Source organism: Fringilla coelebs, assembly GCF_963513975.1.
Source record: "Fringilla coelebs genome assembly, chromosome: 1".
Classification (NCBI taxonomy): domain Eukaryota; kingdom Metazoa; phylum Chordata; class Aves; order Passeriformes; family Fringillidae; genus Fringilla; species Fringilla coelebs.
Window position 1 is genome coordinate 151,052,061 of NC_140028.1, and position 16,263 is coordinate 151,068,323.

The window sequence follows — 16,263 nt, forward strand, 5'->3', positions numbered from 1 at the left end:
AAGGACAAACAGAGCAGTTGGATATGTTTGTCTCCACTCCCCCGTGGTGTGACCCTTCTGAGCCTTTCCTGCAAAACTCCCAGCAGAAGGGGATGGCTGGATGGCTCTACTGGCTGCTGCTGTGCTGATCCTCCTCCTGCATCCACTCACTCACTTGTGAGGGGAAGATCTCGAGCTGCAAGAGCAAACAGCATTCCAGGCATTTTACCAATGCCTTCAGCAGCACCAGGAGCAGGCCTGGAAGGTTCCCCAGACAGCTACACAAAGCCACAAAGCTGAATATTTGCTGCTGGATACCTTGTAGAATGTTTCTCTGCTTTCCTTTTAATTCTACTTTCTTTTTTTTTTTTTGCTTCCAGGGCTGTTCTCTAATGCATCACAGAGCTCAGCCAAAGTTCCCAGGAGATGAAGGGCATATCCAAATTCCCTGCCTGTTCCCAAGAATGGCCAAAGGGCTGGACACTTGGAGAACAGGGCTGTTAGGGACTGACATGAAGACATGAGAGTGATGCCCAGAGAGAAGTCAGGAGTATCCCATGGATAAGAGATCCTGGCACAGCCCGAGGGAACAGCTTGGCACAGGGACAGTGCAGTGCTCAGGGAGAATTCACTTCTCTTGCAATAGGTTTGATCTTGAAGGTTCTGCCTGTCTGAGTTCCCTGTGGTGGAGATGAAACCACCCTCTGACAAAGAACAGTAGGAGCCTTGGAACTCAGCAGCTTGATCTTAACACACACCCAAAGTACTCCAAGTGCATGAAAACCACCCCAAAGTCAAGCCCAGCTGAAAAAAATTCCCCATAAACTCAGGAAAAACTTCCTGCTCTCGTCCTGGTCCTCTCCCCACTGAAGCCAGACCTTCTGCAAAGCCCCCCCAGCCAGTGTGGGACCCCTCCCAGTTCCCCAGCTGGGGCTGGAGGCTGAAAGCCCCAGGATGAGATCAGCCCCAGCCCTGGAGCATCTGGGTTTTCTCAGGGGAGGAGGGAGGCTGTAGAAGGAGCAGAGGGTTGATATCACATTTACACCTAGCTCTCTATGTCTACGTTCACACTCACGTGTTCATAGTGTCTGTATCTACACACGGACACACGCACACACCGCTATGCATAGATCTGCCTCCTGCCACGATTTATAAGGGTTTGATTAATCAGAAAAACAAATTTGCCAACAGTGCTTTTCCTCAATTAATCAGAAAAACAAATTTGCCAACAGTGCTTTTCCTCAATTAATCAGAAAAACAAATTTGCCGACGCCGATCGCCTAAAATTCAGCAAGTAAAGGAGCCTCATCCCTTTACACTTTTGTTTTCCTGGTTGCATAAAGGCACTTTCTGATGATGTGAAGCAGCAGTTTGTTAAAAACCCTGTAACTGCAACAACTCCCATCACATCTGTAGCAAGGGCTACACAGGCACCAGTAGGATGCAATGTCACTGCTCGCTGCGGCTCCAGAGGGTTTGGAGCAGAGGAAGAAAAGGTGAAACCTTCAGCCCTGTGCTGGTTTTGGGTCCGTTCGCTGTGTTCCTGCCCCAGACACGACTCGGTGCCAGCTCTGGCTCACAGCGCCCAACGAGGCCTTCACTGGCATCTGCCAGCCCAGGCAGGCCATCAGCTGTGAGCCTGCCACGAAGGTCCCTGCAATATGTCAGTGCTTTTCTTACCAAAGGATCAGGAATTAATTTGATTAAGGGTGTTTAGTAATTAAACACTGCCTGGCCTGCAGCACTCGAGCCTTGCCATGCAGGAGGGTGGCTGATCCCTGCCAGCCTCACTTCCCTCCTGAGCCACCAGCAGCTCCTCTTCCCAGCACAGCACATTGTCCAGTCCCTGCTGGGGGCTCTGCTGCTGACCAGGCGCTGGGCGGTGGGGAGGGTTTGCTGTCACTCACTGGAGGTTCCCAGCTGGAGAACACGTTGGAAACAGGGAAGAAATGTCTTTTGTTAACTGGAAGACAGCACTAAATTGGTCCGAAACTCCTTTTGCTCTCTTGACTTCCACACAAAAACCGTGCCCTGCCAAACGAACGCCAGATAACACCGAAAACCGGAAACGAACCAGAATCAAAACCCCGCTCACGCCTTCCTGACACGGTTATATCCACACGGACGTCTTCCCATCTTTACTGCTGGAGCTGCCTTTCTCCAGCGAGGCCTTGGGCTTAGCACCTTGTTTCTCCTGGGCGGTGTTGGCCCTGTTCTGCTCCACCACGGTGCCCCCCGAGGCGGGGCTGCTGGTCCGAGAGGGCTGCGTGTTGGCCTGGGTGCTGCTGTAGCTCTGGAAGGCGATGTCCAGCTGCTCCTGGGCCACCCGCAGGTGCTTGTGCAGCGTGGACAGATCGGCCGGCAGGTTCTCGTCGGGGCTGGTGCACTGCTGCTCCTGAGCCACGTTGGCCAGGTTCTGCTCGTGGGCCATCAGGCTGTTGGGGATCTTGGTGGACTTCTCGGATTTGACCACCAGGTTGTACTCGGGAGGGCAGGAGATGTTCTTGGGGTAGGCGTAGTTGTAGGGCGGCTGCCGGAAGCTGTTGATTTTCCGGTTGCGGATGGCGTCGCGGATGGTGCCGAAGCCCAGGTGGAACATCTCGCACATGTTCAGCAGCAGGCACAGGCAGCTCACCACGTACATCACCAGCAGGAAGATGGTCTTCTCCGTGGGCCGGGACACGAAGCAGTCCACGGTGTGGGGACAAGGGACCCTGTTGCAGACGTAATAAGCTTCCACCTCGAAACCGTAGAGCAGATACTGCCCTATCAAAAAGCAAACCTCGAAGGACGCCCGCGTGAGGAGCTGGAAGACGTAGATCTTCATCAGTCCCTCCTGCTGGATGCGCCTCCTCCCGTCGTGCTTCTGCTGCTCCTTGCACTTGGGCTTGGCCTTGGCGGCCTTGTCGTGCTCGGCCGCGTCGTCGGAGATCATGGGCTCCTCCTCGTCGGCCTCCATGGCGTCCTCCATGTTGCGCACGGCCTGCCAGTTGAGGGCAAACTGCTTCTTCTTCTTGAAGCCCTTGAGCCTCTCCTCCTCCTCGGCCGAGCGGGCGATCCTGTGGATGGCGTAGCCCAGGTACATGACGGAGGGCGTGGAGATCATGATGATCTGGAAGACCCAGAAGCGGACGTGGGAGAGCGGCGCGAAGGCGTCGTAGCAGACGTTGTCGCAGCCCGGCTGCTTGGTGTTGCAGGTGAACTTGCTCTGCTCATCGGAGTAGATGGACTCGCCCCCCACCGCCGTCAGGACGATGCGGAAGACGATGAGCACGGTGAGCCAGACCTTGCCCACGAAGGTGGAGTGATTGTGAATCTCTTCTAGCAGGCGGGTGAGGAAGCTCCAGCTCATGTTGGTCATAGGGGCTGCTCAGTTAGAACCTGCGGGGAGATTAAAACAAAAACAGGGATGGGGAGGTGACATCTGGTACCAGAGCAGGGACTGAGCCTTGTGCTGGGCACTGCTGAGGCCACACCTTGGACCCTGGGGTCAGTTTTGGGCTCCTCATGACAGGAAGGACATTGAGGGGCTGGAGCGAGTCCAGAGATGGGGATGGAGCTGGGAAGGGTCTGGAGCCCCAGGAGGGGCTGAGGGAGCTGGGAATGGGCTCAGCCTGGAGAAAAGGAGGCTCAGGGGGGACCTCATGGCTCTGCACAGCTCCTGACAGGAGGGGACAGCTGGGGGGTCGGGCTGTGCTCCAGGGAACAGGGACAGGAGCAGAGGGAACGGCCTCAAGTTGCGTCAAGGATTGGATATTAGGGAAAATTTCTCCCCTTAAAGGCTGGTCAAGGCTGGAGCAGTGGAGGATGCTCCCACAACACAGAGACTTGCCCTGCTGAAACATCTTTCATTAGTAAACCCAGAAAAATGCAAAGAATCAGTGCAAGAATGGGAATATTTATGTTTACAGGCCGATGGCCCTTTTAAGTTCCTCTTGAAACAAAGCAAAACAAAACTAAACTTTAATCAAATACAGACCGTTTCAAAAATAAACCTTGAGAAGCTTTCAAGAGAAGACCGTGGATTTATTAGGAGACCTGGACAGCTGGGGAGGAAGAGCTTGTAACAAGCATTTTGTGTTTAGCTTAACGTGCAGCAGGGCCTCGGCCCGAGTTCCTTGGGTGACCTCAGGCAGCACTAAAGACAGGAGGCAATTTCACTGCTTGACTGGCTCAGTTTCTGAGAGATGAGAGCAGTAGGGAAAGCACCTGCACCCAAAAAAAAAAAAGAAGACAGAAGGGAAAGGAGCTGTTTAAGAAATGTGGGCATCAACCAGAACTCTCCATGCTGGGTGAGCATGGCTGAGTGGGGGAAATGATCATAAAGTCTCAGAACCCTATAATTTTTGGGGGTTGGAAGGGTCCTTAAAGATCATCCTGTTCCATGTGCAGGGACACTTTCCACTAGACCAGGTTGCTCAAGCCCCATCCAACGTGGCTTGGTGATGCTATGAGACACCAGCCTGGCTTGGCACCACTGGAGGCACAAAATGCTGCTGTAGGGTTTCCCTGGTGGGAGCAGCAGGAAGGGAAACATGCCCCACTCTGTTCTCCACATCCAGCCCTTCTGGAATGCAGCTTTGCTCCCACTGCTTCCCAGGAGAGGAGCCAAGCAGGGCTGGTTTGCTCAGCGCTCTCGAGAGCAGGCAGATGGAATTTTCTAACCCTGCTATTTCCAGATCAAACAAATCCCCTGCGAACACAAACCCCCAAGTCTTCACACGCCGGGCTGAGCCTGTGGGAGAGCTCTGCAGATGGTGCTATTCTTGTCCTGGGGCTGGGGAAACTGAGGCACAGCCAGAAGGAGAGGTGGAGAAATTCTCCTCTCTGCCATTGACCCTCAAAGCTGCTGGGAGCAGAATCTCTCCTGCCCCAAAAGTGATGCCTTGGTCAGTGCAACTGTGCAGGTGAGGCAGCTCAGCCCCTGCAGCACGTGGGAAGTGATGCCCACTGAGATATTCTGTATTTATTGATGAAATTTGGTTTGTTCAGGGGTGAGATGGGGAAGTTCCCTGTTTGAGTGGCTTTTTTTTGCTTCCTTACAGTGGGTACACCCTAAGGGGTATTTAACTCTTCCTCTGCCATGTTCACATTCAGGTAAGGGCAAATTGGGGTGTTAAATGATTTGCAGAATTAATCCAGGCACTCAGCCAAGCTCCAGCTGAGGGGGGGCTGGGAAGGGAAGACCCTGCTGGGTGTGGGGCATGGTGCATCTGTCTGTGGAGCATCCGGGTCTGGGTGAGGCAGGGTGGGTGCAGCCCCACCTTGGCTGGCCCCGTGCAGGTGTCCAACCCCCCCACCAGCTCCCATCTGCACCCCAAATTAGCTGCAAGCCCCAAATTGCTCTTAGAAATGCACTTTGAACGTCCTGTAGAGCAGTTCACCCAAATTTCAGTGCTGCCCTAAAGGGTTGCTGAAGCCTGCACCGAGGATAATTCACCACAATGCCCAAAGCTCCAGTGCACCTCCCAGGAGCTGTGTGCTGGGGCAGGGAGGGTCTGACCAAGGTTGTGACAGCTTTTGGAGTAAATATTCAAGTTTTGAAGTGGTATTTGTCAGGGCTGTTAGCAAAGCTCCCCCTGTCTCCTCTAGGAGACACATTTTGGGAAGGAGAGCCCAGTGAAGTGCTTCCAAATCTCCTGAGCCGAGGAAAAGGAAGGAAATTGTAAAATAACAGAAGTGGGGGGTTGTTGGCTTCAGAAGAACATCCCTGGCTACCAGCTCCACCCTGAGCTGTGGGTCCTGCCACTGCCCCTGCTGCCCAGCCCTCTGTGCACATCTGGATCTGCAGGAACATCTGCAGGAAACAGCCCCGAGCTGTTCCTGCACCCTGGGACCATGCTGTGTGGGGTCACACCCCTGTGTGTCCCCCTGCCCTCCTGGCACTGTGTCTGAGAGCAGGAGCCAAGGGAAATGAGGTGAAATCCCCTCCCTACAAACCAGTTTGGTTAAACTTCCAGTGGGGTTTAGGACTCACTGGTTGCAGAGACCAAACTGTGGGATTTAATTTGCTTGGGTGGGAGGTGAGTGCACCACGATGTTTTGGAATCAGTTATAAATAAAACAAGCTTCCAAGGAAAGCCTTGTTCTCAGTGCAGGACTGGGAAAAGGCTGTGTCTCCTCTCCTTACAGTCCCAACCATCAAAGCACAAAACACAGATTTTTGCACCTTGCCACCTGCTACAGACTCTGTGCAGTGTGAAAGCTATGCAGTCTGGGTGAAAAATAAACCCATCTGGGTGGATCTGCAGCAGGCAGAGGGATTAGATGATGTAGGTGAATTATCTCCCCAAGAAAGGACTCCCCACCCCTGTGGTTTTGAAATCCATGCATTCAGTCATCCATCACCTCCAGAGGTGACACACAGAGCATGAAACACACACAGGGCACAAGCTGCACTTCAAAACAGCTACAAAGGAGAGGCTGGACTGCTCAAACCACCAGCAGCTCCTAAAGTAGTCAGGACTGTACAGGAATGAGATGTTCTCAACAGAGTGACTTCCCAAAACCCCTGACCCCTCCACACAACCGCAGGCACAGCTGTAGGAACTGGGAAAACTTTAAAAACTGACTCTAAAATGCACCAAAGAATGAAAAATACATAAATCACTGCTGGCTGGATTTCAGTGCTAGCTGCATGTCAGTCCATTCTGCACGCTTCCTGAACTACAGGGTAGATTCATGTGGTTGAATTATCTCCCCAAGAAAGGACTCCCCACCCCTGAGGTTTTGAAATCCGTTCATTCAGTCATCCATCACCTCCAGAGGTGACACACAGAGCATGAAACACACACAGGGCACAAGCTGCACTTCAAAACAGCCACAAAGGAGGAGTGCTCAAACCACCAGCAGCTCCTACAGCAGTCAGAACTGTACAGGAATGAGATGTTCTCACCACAGTGACTTCCCCAAACCCCTGAACCCCTCCACACAACCACAGGCACAGCTGTAGGAACTGGGAAAACTTTAAAAACTGACTCTAAAATGCACCAAAGAATGAAAAACATATAAATCACTGCTGGCTGGATGGCAGTTCTAGCTGGATGCAGTGCTAGCTGGGTGTCAGTCCATTCTGCACGCTTCCTGAACTACAGGGAGAGGGGTACAAACCTACTTACAGAGACATGATGCTCCTCGCGGTGGCTTTCCCTCCTCCACCGACATTCCTGTGCCTCCAGTCCCTCCTCCTGGCCCTGGATAAAGCCCCAGCAGCTCGGTCCAGCCCGATGCAGCGCTGGGCGAGCGGAGCTCCCTATTTAAGGCGCTCAGACCCCGCCTTTGCCGGCATCCCCTGCCCGACCCCCACCGCCTGTGCCGAGCCTCTCCAAGCCTCGGGAGAAGCTGGGAAGGTGCTCCACAGCCAGGCCAGGAGAGAGAATGGCACCGGTTTGAAATCCAAACAAGCCGCCGGGGCTGGTTTTAGGAACGCCGCCTGGAATTTTGCTTGTGTCGGTCGGGAGTAAATTAATGTGGCACTGGTGAGAGGTTTGGAAAGGCTGAGAGCGTGACTAATGGGGAACATGTGGAAAACACATTCTGGCAAAAGCTGCTTGGCTGTTGGGGGTGAAAAAATAATTTGAAAAGAAATTTAAAAATAAATAAAATTTAAAAAAAAAGGAGGGGAAGCTCGCTAGTGGGGAGAACTGCCCTGAAGGTCCTGCTTTGCTGCACTCCTAGGAAAAGCTGTCCCTGGAGGAGGTGGTTCCCCTCTCTCCAAGCTGGTGGAGGGAGCAGAGAGCAGGTGAAGGATGGGAAGGGGGTTTTGAGCACCTACAGAGACTTTTCCAGCTTCTTTGCAGCTGCAGGATGGAATGGCAGGGATGGGGATGCACAGGAAGCCTGAGGCCAGTGGTTCTCAAGAAGAAACCTTCACCCTGATGGTCCAAGGAGCACCTGCTCCATCCATCAGGAGCTCTGGCATTGCCATTCCAGCAGCACCAGGGCTCGGGGTGCCAGTGCTGTCAGCAGAATAAAGAACATTTCTGCTGTGCTCAGAGTGGAACAGAAATTCCAGCAAGGATCAGATCCCTGAGGGCAGAAAACGTGGGAAGATCTGCACTGGGATTACAGGGGGTGTTGGAAACTGTATGGTTTATCAGGAACTTTTCTCCCTGGTGCTGACAAAGCAGGATATTCAGAGCTCTGGCTTCCCAAAAAGCCTGAATGGACCTGGAAGGGCAATTCCTGCTCATTGGAACTTGTTGCCTGGATGCTCTTGCAAGGAGCAGCATTTGCTGCATTTTATTGCAGTTCCATTCCTTGTGGTTTCCTGTTATAAACTCATTACTCACTTATCATTACTGGTAAGTTTATTCCCTGTCTGGAATTAGTCACCCAAGATAGGCAGGAAAAGCCCTATCAAGCTGAGTGAGGTGTAGGGATGAACACACCTTGGTGGGAATTTGCCACACCAGGAAAAGCAGGGTCTGGGGGGAATTTTTGGGGAATAAACCTCTAAAAAAGTTCAAGTGCCACAACCCTGGCTTCATGTTTCAACTTCAGCACGTGGCACAATGACAGCTTGCTCTCCCCAAGCACACAGAGAGGTTCCAGAGGAGAGCACTAGGGCTGCAGATCTCCTGACCCCTCCAGGGATGGAGATTTCCAAAGCCTCCCAGGGCTGGAGATTTTCAAACACCCCCAGGGCTGGAGATCTCCAAACTCTCCAAGGGTTTGGAGATCTCCAAATTCTCCAAACTTTCCAAACCTCCCAGGGCTGGAGATCTCCAAACTCCCCCAGGGCTGGAGATTTCCAAACCAACCCAGGGCTGGAGATCTCCAAACTCTCCAAGGGTTTGGAGATCTCCAAATTCTCCAAACTTTCCAAACCTCCCAGGGCTGGAGATCTCCAAACTCCCCCAGGGCTGGAGATCTCCAAACTCTCCAAGGGTTGGAGATCTCCAAACACCCACAGGGCTGGAGATCTCCAAACTCTCCAAGGGCTGTTGATCTTCAAACCCTCCCAGGGCTGGAGATCTTCAAACCTCTCCTCCAGGGCTGGAGATCTCCAAATCCCCCCAGGGCTGGAGATTTCCAAACCCCTTCAGGGCTGGAGATCTCCAAACTCTCCAAGGGTTGGGGATCTCCAAACTCTCCAAGGGTTTGGAGATCTCCAAATTCTCCAAACTCTCCAAACCTCCCAGGGCTGGAGATCTCCATACTCTCCAAGGGTTGGAGATCTCCAAACTTCCTCTCCAGGGCTGGAGATCTCCAAACACCCCCAGGGCTGGAGATCTCCAAACTCTCCAAGGGTTGGGGATCTCCAAACTCTCCAAGGGTTTGGAGATCTCCAAATTCTCCAAACTTTCCAAACCTCCCAGGGCTGGAGATCTCCAAACTCCCCCAAGGGTTGGGGCTCTCCAAACTTCCCCAGGGCTGGAGATTTCCAAAACCTCCCAGGGCTGGAGATCTCCAAACTCTCCAAGGGCTGGAGATCTCCAAACCCCTCCAGGGATGGACATCTCCAAACTCCCCCAAGGGCTGGAGATCTCCAAACTCCCCCAAGGGTTGGGGATTTCCAAACCCTCCCAGGGTTGGAGATTTCCAAACTCTCCAAGGGCTGGAGATCTCCAAACCTCCCAGGGCTGGAGATCTCCAAACCTCCCCTCCAGGGCTGGAGATCTCCAAACGCCCCCAGGGCTGGAGATCCCAGGGCTGGAGATCTCCAAACTCTCCAAACTCTCCAAACCTCCCAGGGCTGGAGATCTCCCACAGAGAGAGTGAGAACATGCAGCAGGCTGAGTTCACATTATCCCTGCCTGTTCCTGGGGCAGGGATTGGCCTCCAGCAGGCTGGGGCAGTGACCTCCTTCCCCTCAAGGTCCTTCAGCTCTGGAGAAGCAGTGGGTCACCTCGTGGTCACTCCACAGGGGCACTGGATGTTCCTTGGGTGTGTCCCCTACAATCAGGGTCCCTCCTGCGCATGTCACACCTGCTCCTTCTGAAAGCCACACGCTGTGACACCCACCAGAGCTCAGGGACGGCCACCAAGAGCTCCTTCCCACCCAAGAGCTCTGACAAAGTCCCACCTGCTGCTGCTGGTGCAGGACAGAGCTGCAGGGAAGTGCTGTTGGTTATTTAAAAATAACCAGCTGAGAACAACTCCCAGGCTCAGCTCAGAGATAAAAGGCAGCTCAGCGTGGTCCCAGCCCCGTGGGTCAGGCAGATTTTCCAGGCCCTTTGCTTTCTAACCATGAGGGTTATTTATACACACAGCTCTCATGGCTGGGGAAAGATTTCTGGGGCATCTGTGCTCCAGGCAGGTCAGGCAACATCTGCTCCTGCTCCAGCCATCCCACTGGCAGGGACTGAGGGCCTCCCATCACCAAAGCAGCAGCCAGGGAAGGAGGCAGCAGGCAGAGCCATAAAGGAGTGTTCAGGGGAAAACCCACCCCTGCAGCATCCTGCGTCCTCAGTTCAGTGCCTGGCCAGGAGAGATGGGAATAAAAGAGAGGAAACAGAGGGGGAAGGGTGTGATGGAGCTTTGGATAATTCTGGCTGCTGCTGGGAGTCACCTCTCCAAGCCACCTATCCCCCAGGCACCATTTGTGTTTCAGAGCAGTGATCTGTACATATTTATTTAAATGCCCTATGGAAATACAGAAGTGCTGTCACCAATGATAATGAGACCTGGTGTAACATCTCCTGCTACACCAGGGATGAGGAGAGACCATCATTACCCACTCTGAGCACAAACCTACAAAGCTCTGTGCTGGATTGTGCTGACAGGTCATTCTCTTCTCTGATTTTCCTCCTTTGGATGTTCATTTGCTCAGGCAATGAAGGTATGCATCTTTGTGCAAATAACAAGGCTGTTTTTAAAACAGGGCCCGCTGTGTTGAGACAGTTGTGACAAACTGGAATAAATTTAAACCACCCTCTTTTTACCTTATTGATTATTGTTGGATTTGAGCTTTTGAGATGATGGAATTTCCCATCTGAGAAGCAAAAATGTTTGAACACCACGTGCAAGAGCAAGACATGAAGCAGCAGTTTTAGTTCTTATCTTTTTCCTCTTGGGCTAACCTCACTAAACTTTTCTTCCCCTGACTTTTGGAGGTGGGATGCAGGACTCGTCCTCACCTTTGGAGGCTGTGGGTGCTGCCCACTTTGAAAGGGATTTGTGATGGAAAGTGTGGCAAAGGCACTGCTAAAAGGGAATACTGGGATTTGGAAGGTATTATTTTTCTTTTGCATAGATTAAACAGCCATGGAATTGTGTTGTTATTCTTATTTATCTGTAACTAGGTGGCAGTTATGGGGAAAAAGGGATCTGGGGAGGCACTCTGAGGCCTTACCCCCTTCAAGATGGGCTTCAGGGGCTGACACCCCCTTCCTCAATGTGTCCTCCTTTCCTCCACCCCCTCCTGTGCTCCCAGAGCTGCTGTCCCAGGAGCACACAGGTGTGGGGGGGATCCATGGGTTTGGAAGAGGATTTGGGCTCATTTTTAACCAGTTTGGTTCAAGCCAGCCCTGGAATTTGACATTTCCAGCAGCACGTGCCTGGCTGGGAGGACGAGGTGAAGGGAGCCCTGTGGAGAATTCCAGAAGGGTTTGGGTTGGAGGGGACCCTAAAGAGGCTCCAGTTCCACCCCTGGCCATGGCTGGGGACACCTGCCACGGCAGCAGCTCCTTGGGCCTGAGGCCCAGCTGTGTCCCCTGGGACATCTCTGTTTGCCTTTCCTGGGGGGACAGGGGCCACCAGCTCCCACAGGAGCCCCTTCTTCGTGGCTGGAGCCTCCAGAGCCTCCAGCAACACCAGGAGCCAACCCCAGGAGCCAAGGTGTCCCCAGGGTCCCAAGCTGTGTCCCCTGGAACCCAACCTGTGTCCCCAAGGTCCCAAGCTGTGTCCCCAAGGACCCAAGCTGTGTCCCCAGGGACCCAAACTGTGTCCCCAAGGTCCCAAGCTGTGTCCCCAAGGTCCCAAGCTGTGTCCCCAAGTTCCCAAGCTGTGTCCCCAGGAACCCAGACTGTGTCCCCAAGGTCCCAAACTGTGTCCCCAGGGCCCCAAACTGTGTCCCCAAGGTCCCAAACTGTGTCCCCAGAGATCCAAGCTGTGTCCCCAAGGTCCCAAGCTGTGTCCCTAAGGTCCCAAGCTGTGTCCCCAAGGTCCCAAGCTGTGTCCCCAAGGTCCCAAAGTGTTTCCCCAGGACCCAAAGTGTGTCCCCAGGAGCCCAAACTGTGTCCCCAAGGCCCCAAGCTGTGTCCCCAAGGACCCAAGCTGTGTCCCCAAGGACCCAAGCTGTGTCCCTAAGGTCCCAAGCTGTGTCCCCAAGGTCCCAAGCTGAGTTCCCCAGGGCCCCAAACTGTGTCCCCAAGGTCCCAAACTGTGTCCCCAGAGATCCAAGCTGTGTCCCCAGGAGCCCAAACTGTGTCCCCAGGTCCCAAACTGTGTCCGCAGGAACCCAAGCTGTGTCCCCAGGGCCCCAAGCTGTGTCCCCAAGGTCCCAATCTCTGTCCCCAAGGTCCCAAACTGTGTCCCCAGGGCCCCAAACCGTGTCACTGCCCCGGTGACATGGCAGGGCTGTGCCACATCTCCCGAGTGCTTTGGGACAGCCCAGCAGCTCCAGCAGGGATGGAAGGCCCATCCTGGGAGGGTTGGGTGAATGGGTGGAGGGGCCACACCTGGGGTCAGAAGGAGCCCATTTCCTCCTGAAACAGAACCCCACCAACAACTCCAGGGCTGAGGGGATCAGGGACAAGTGTGGCTGTCCCAGGGAGCCATTCCAGAGCTGGGAAACTGAGGCAGGGGTGAGCAGGTGGGAATGCCCTGGTGCTGCTCCACTCTGCCCTGCCAGCCCAGGCCTTCCAGGCTCATTTTCAGTCCCACCAAACTCCCTGACTGAACAAAACCATCCCAGCTGTGCAAACTCCTTCCCCCCTTCACACAGAGCTTTGGGTGTTCTCCAAGATTTGGGGCTAATCAGGGCTTGCATCCTCAGAACTCAGCCAGGACCTTAACTCTCTTTAAAAATCCAATTTACAAGCAGCAGGGAAAGCTGTGCCAGGGTCTGCTGCTAAAATCTGCTTCTTCACAAAACTCTGCTCAGACTTTTCAGGGTAGGGTGACACCAAGCCCAATGCAAATGTGCCACTTGAAGGACAGACAGAAAGACAAAATCTCTGCTTCTTCATCATCAGGTTGATTTTTATGCTGCATCCAGCTCTGTTGGATGAACCCAAGAAGGTTTTGATGTGGAAAAAAATTGTGTGGCTGGCTCTTTGCAAGGATGAAACAGGGAAAATCTGGTCTTACACATTTTTCCAAAGCCTCTGGGGATTTTGGCTGAATAATGCAAGAGTGTTTGAAAGCGAGGTGAGGGATGTTTTCCTTCATGCACTCTGAAAATGTAAACTCTGGCTCTGAGCTGCCATGACATTTGGACCACAGCTATGCCTCAGTTAGCACAAAGATAGGTCAGAAAATGGAATTTCTGTGAAGTTTGCATTGGTTTGTGCCTGGAGCCAGAAGCCAGTGCTGTTAGCAGAATAAATAACATTTCTGCTGAAAAACAGGAAAAGTTTCCTTCAGATATTGCTGGCTGAGGACTGCAGAAAGGTAAAAGCACTTCACTTTGAAAATGACCTATAAACTTATCTGATATGCTTAAATAACAACAAGATTTCAATTCTAGAGTACAAAACCCCAGAGGAAATGTTTAAACCCAGGCTGGGGAGCAGAAGGGATTTATTCCAGCCCTTCCCAGCTGAACATTTCTCTGCAATGGACACATTCTTGAGATAAATCTCAGTGTTGAGAGAAAAACACATTCATTTTTCTGTGGGGAACCTTTCTGCTGAAAGGCAGAGGCGGTGAGATGACCCTGAGAGGTGGCAAAAGGGACTCAGGTGGAACCCTGGGACGTGGCTCAGCAAAGCCCTTTATTGCATTTTTTTTCCCCAGCATCTATTCCTGCTCCAAAGAAAACATCTGCCTCGATAGCCAGAGGTCAGACTGAGCCATTATTCCCTCCTCTATTTGCTTCCCTTTCCTGAAGTAGCTGGGGGAGCAGTGGGGATGAAAGGGCATCTCCAGCCCCACCCATCAGGGTCATCCCTGGAGCTGCCTCTGTTCCTCCTGGAATCCCATCCTGCCTCCCCAAGCTCTCATAACAGGAAACAATAAAATTTCCACTCAGTCTTGCCAGCCCTGTGAAGCCAAGCCAGGCTGGACTCGCTCTAGACCTTCCTGAACTTGTACAAAAGAGTGAAAAAAAAAAAATCAAAAAAATTCAAACGATTCAATTAAAATCAGAGGAAATCCATCCCCGGGCCATGCAAAAGTTCACAGCTCATCTCCTCCTCCCTCTGCTGTCCATGAGGACATTCCTGCATCCAGCAGGGCCTTACTGCAGGTGGGGGCAGAGGAAAAGGGTCAGGGTGTATGGGAGAGGTTAGGGATTGCTGGAAAGAAAAGGGAAACAGACACATTTTTGGCTGCTCCACAAGGTGTGGGTTGGGTGGTGTTGTTCCCTAACACCTGTGGAGGGGCAGGGATGGAGAGTTAGGAGGGAGCTTGGAAGAGCCCCAGGAAAAGGGGTCAGGAGAGGGTGGAAGCTCAGCCCAGCTTCTGAGCTGCATTCAGGAGCTGCTGGGTCAGGCCCCTGACTGGTGCCAAGGGGGTGAAAAGAACATTTTCCCCTGTTTTTCAGGAGCACAAAAACCACATTCCCAGTGTCAGTGTGGGAAGAGGGAAGGGGATGGGAGCAGCAACAGCTTAGGGACAGCTTGAGCATAAAGACAGCAGCCCCCAGAGGGGAGGTGGAGCAGTTCTGTCCTTGGCACCCACCCAAAGAAGGGCATGGAGGGGACAGAGCTGCTCCAGGGCTGGAGCCCCTCTGGAGCCAGGCTGGAGAGTTGGGAATGTTCCCCTGGAGAGGAGAAGGCTCCAGGGAGAGCTCAGAGCCCCTGGCAGGGCCTGAAGGGGCTCCAGGAGAGCTGGAGAGGGACTGGGGACAAGGGATGGAGGGACAGGACACAGGGAATGGCTCCCACTGCCAGAGGGCAGGGATGGGTGGGAGATTGGGAATTGGGAATTGCTGGGCTGGGATGGAATTCCCAGAGCAGCTGTGGCTGCCCCTGGATCCCTGGCAGTGCCCAAGGCCGGGCTGGACAGGGCTGGGAGCAGCCTGGGACAGTGGGAGGTGTTTGGAACAGGATGGGCTTTGAGGTCTCTTCCAAGCCAAACCTTTCCATGATTCCATGGCTCTCTGAAAGCTCAACACCTCCTCCAGCCTTCCTCACCAACCTCCCCCTGCAAACACCTGCAGTGCTCACAGGTTTGGGGTGGTTTTGTGTGTGGAAAATGCTTTGCAATGTCACAGCCAGGCTGCTGACCCTGACAATCTCTTTTTTATTTCCTCAGTGGAAAAACTGATGGTGTCACTTCTGTCACCACACACCTCATCCACGTCAGACACTGCACGACCTGCTCCCACCCAGCCAGGACTGCCATCAGAAATGGTCCACAGTTATTTAATGTTTTTATCTTCTCTTGGATAACAAGTGACAGGACAGGAATAAATGGCCTCAAGTTGCACCAGGGGAGGTTTAGATTGGGTATTAGGGAAAAATTCTTCACAGAAAGAGTTGTAAAACACTAGAACAGACTGCCCAGAGCAGTGGTAGAGTCACCATCACTGCAAGTGTTCAAAACTGCATGGATGTGACACCTGGGGACATGGTTTAGGTGTGGTTATGATAGTGCTGGGTTGACTGGTGATGATCCTTTACAATTCCATGATTCTAATTTTTTACAAACACAAAAATATCTGTAATTTGCCAACCAAAAGAAACCTCTCAACTCTGACAGGGCCAGGAGCTTGCAGTGAGCAAGAGCTCCATCGATTTGTCCAGGAACAGGACCCAGAGGAGCCAGCCCAGGGCTTTGCATCAGGTCCTGGTTTGTTTGCTCTGCCAGACCCTGGCACCACTGAGGACTCCCTGTCCCACACCCTCCCTGGGGCAGAGCTCATGTCCTGCTGCTCTAAACACCCTGACAGCTCTGAGGTGGTTGAAGAACATCTGGGGGGCATTTGGAGCAGCTGCTGGGCTTGAGAGCAGCTTCAGGGTCCTGCTTTGGTGTGTCACCTCCTCGGGGTGCTGTCACACTCTGGGGCTCAGCCTGCTCTGCCAGCAGTGGAGTCACAGAATGCCAGAATGGTTTGGGATGGAAGGGATCTTAAAGTCCATCTTTAAAGCCATGGGCAGGGACACCTTCCACCATCCCAGGCTGCTCCAAGCCCTGTCCAGCCTGGCCTTGGACACTTGCAGGGATCCAGGGGCA

General features: G+C 53.1%; 1 protein-coding gene across 1 annotated transcript; it reads right to left on the bottom strand.

Moving 5' to 3' along the window:
- Positions 1-1,880: 1,880 nt before the first annotated feature.
- On the bottom strand, positions 1,881-3,340 carry GJC2 (gap junction protein gamma 2; the record flags this gene model as incomplete). Its single annotated transcript, XM_084216518.1, has 1 exon — positions 1,881-3,340. One exon carries the CDS (start codon positions 3,338-3,340, stop codon positions 2,090-2,092), a length of 1,251 nt encoding a protein of 416 aa, XP_084072644.1. The 3' UTR covers positions 1,881-2,089.
- Between the last annotated feature and the right edge of the window lie 12,923 nt (positions 3,341-16,263).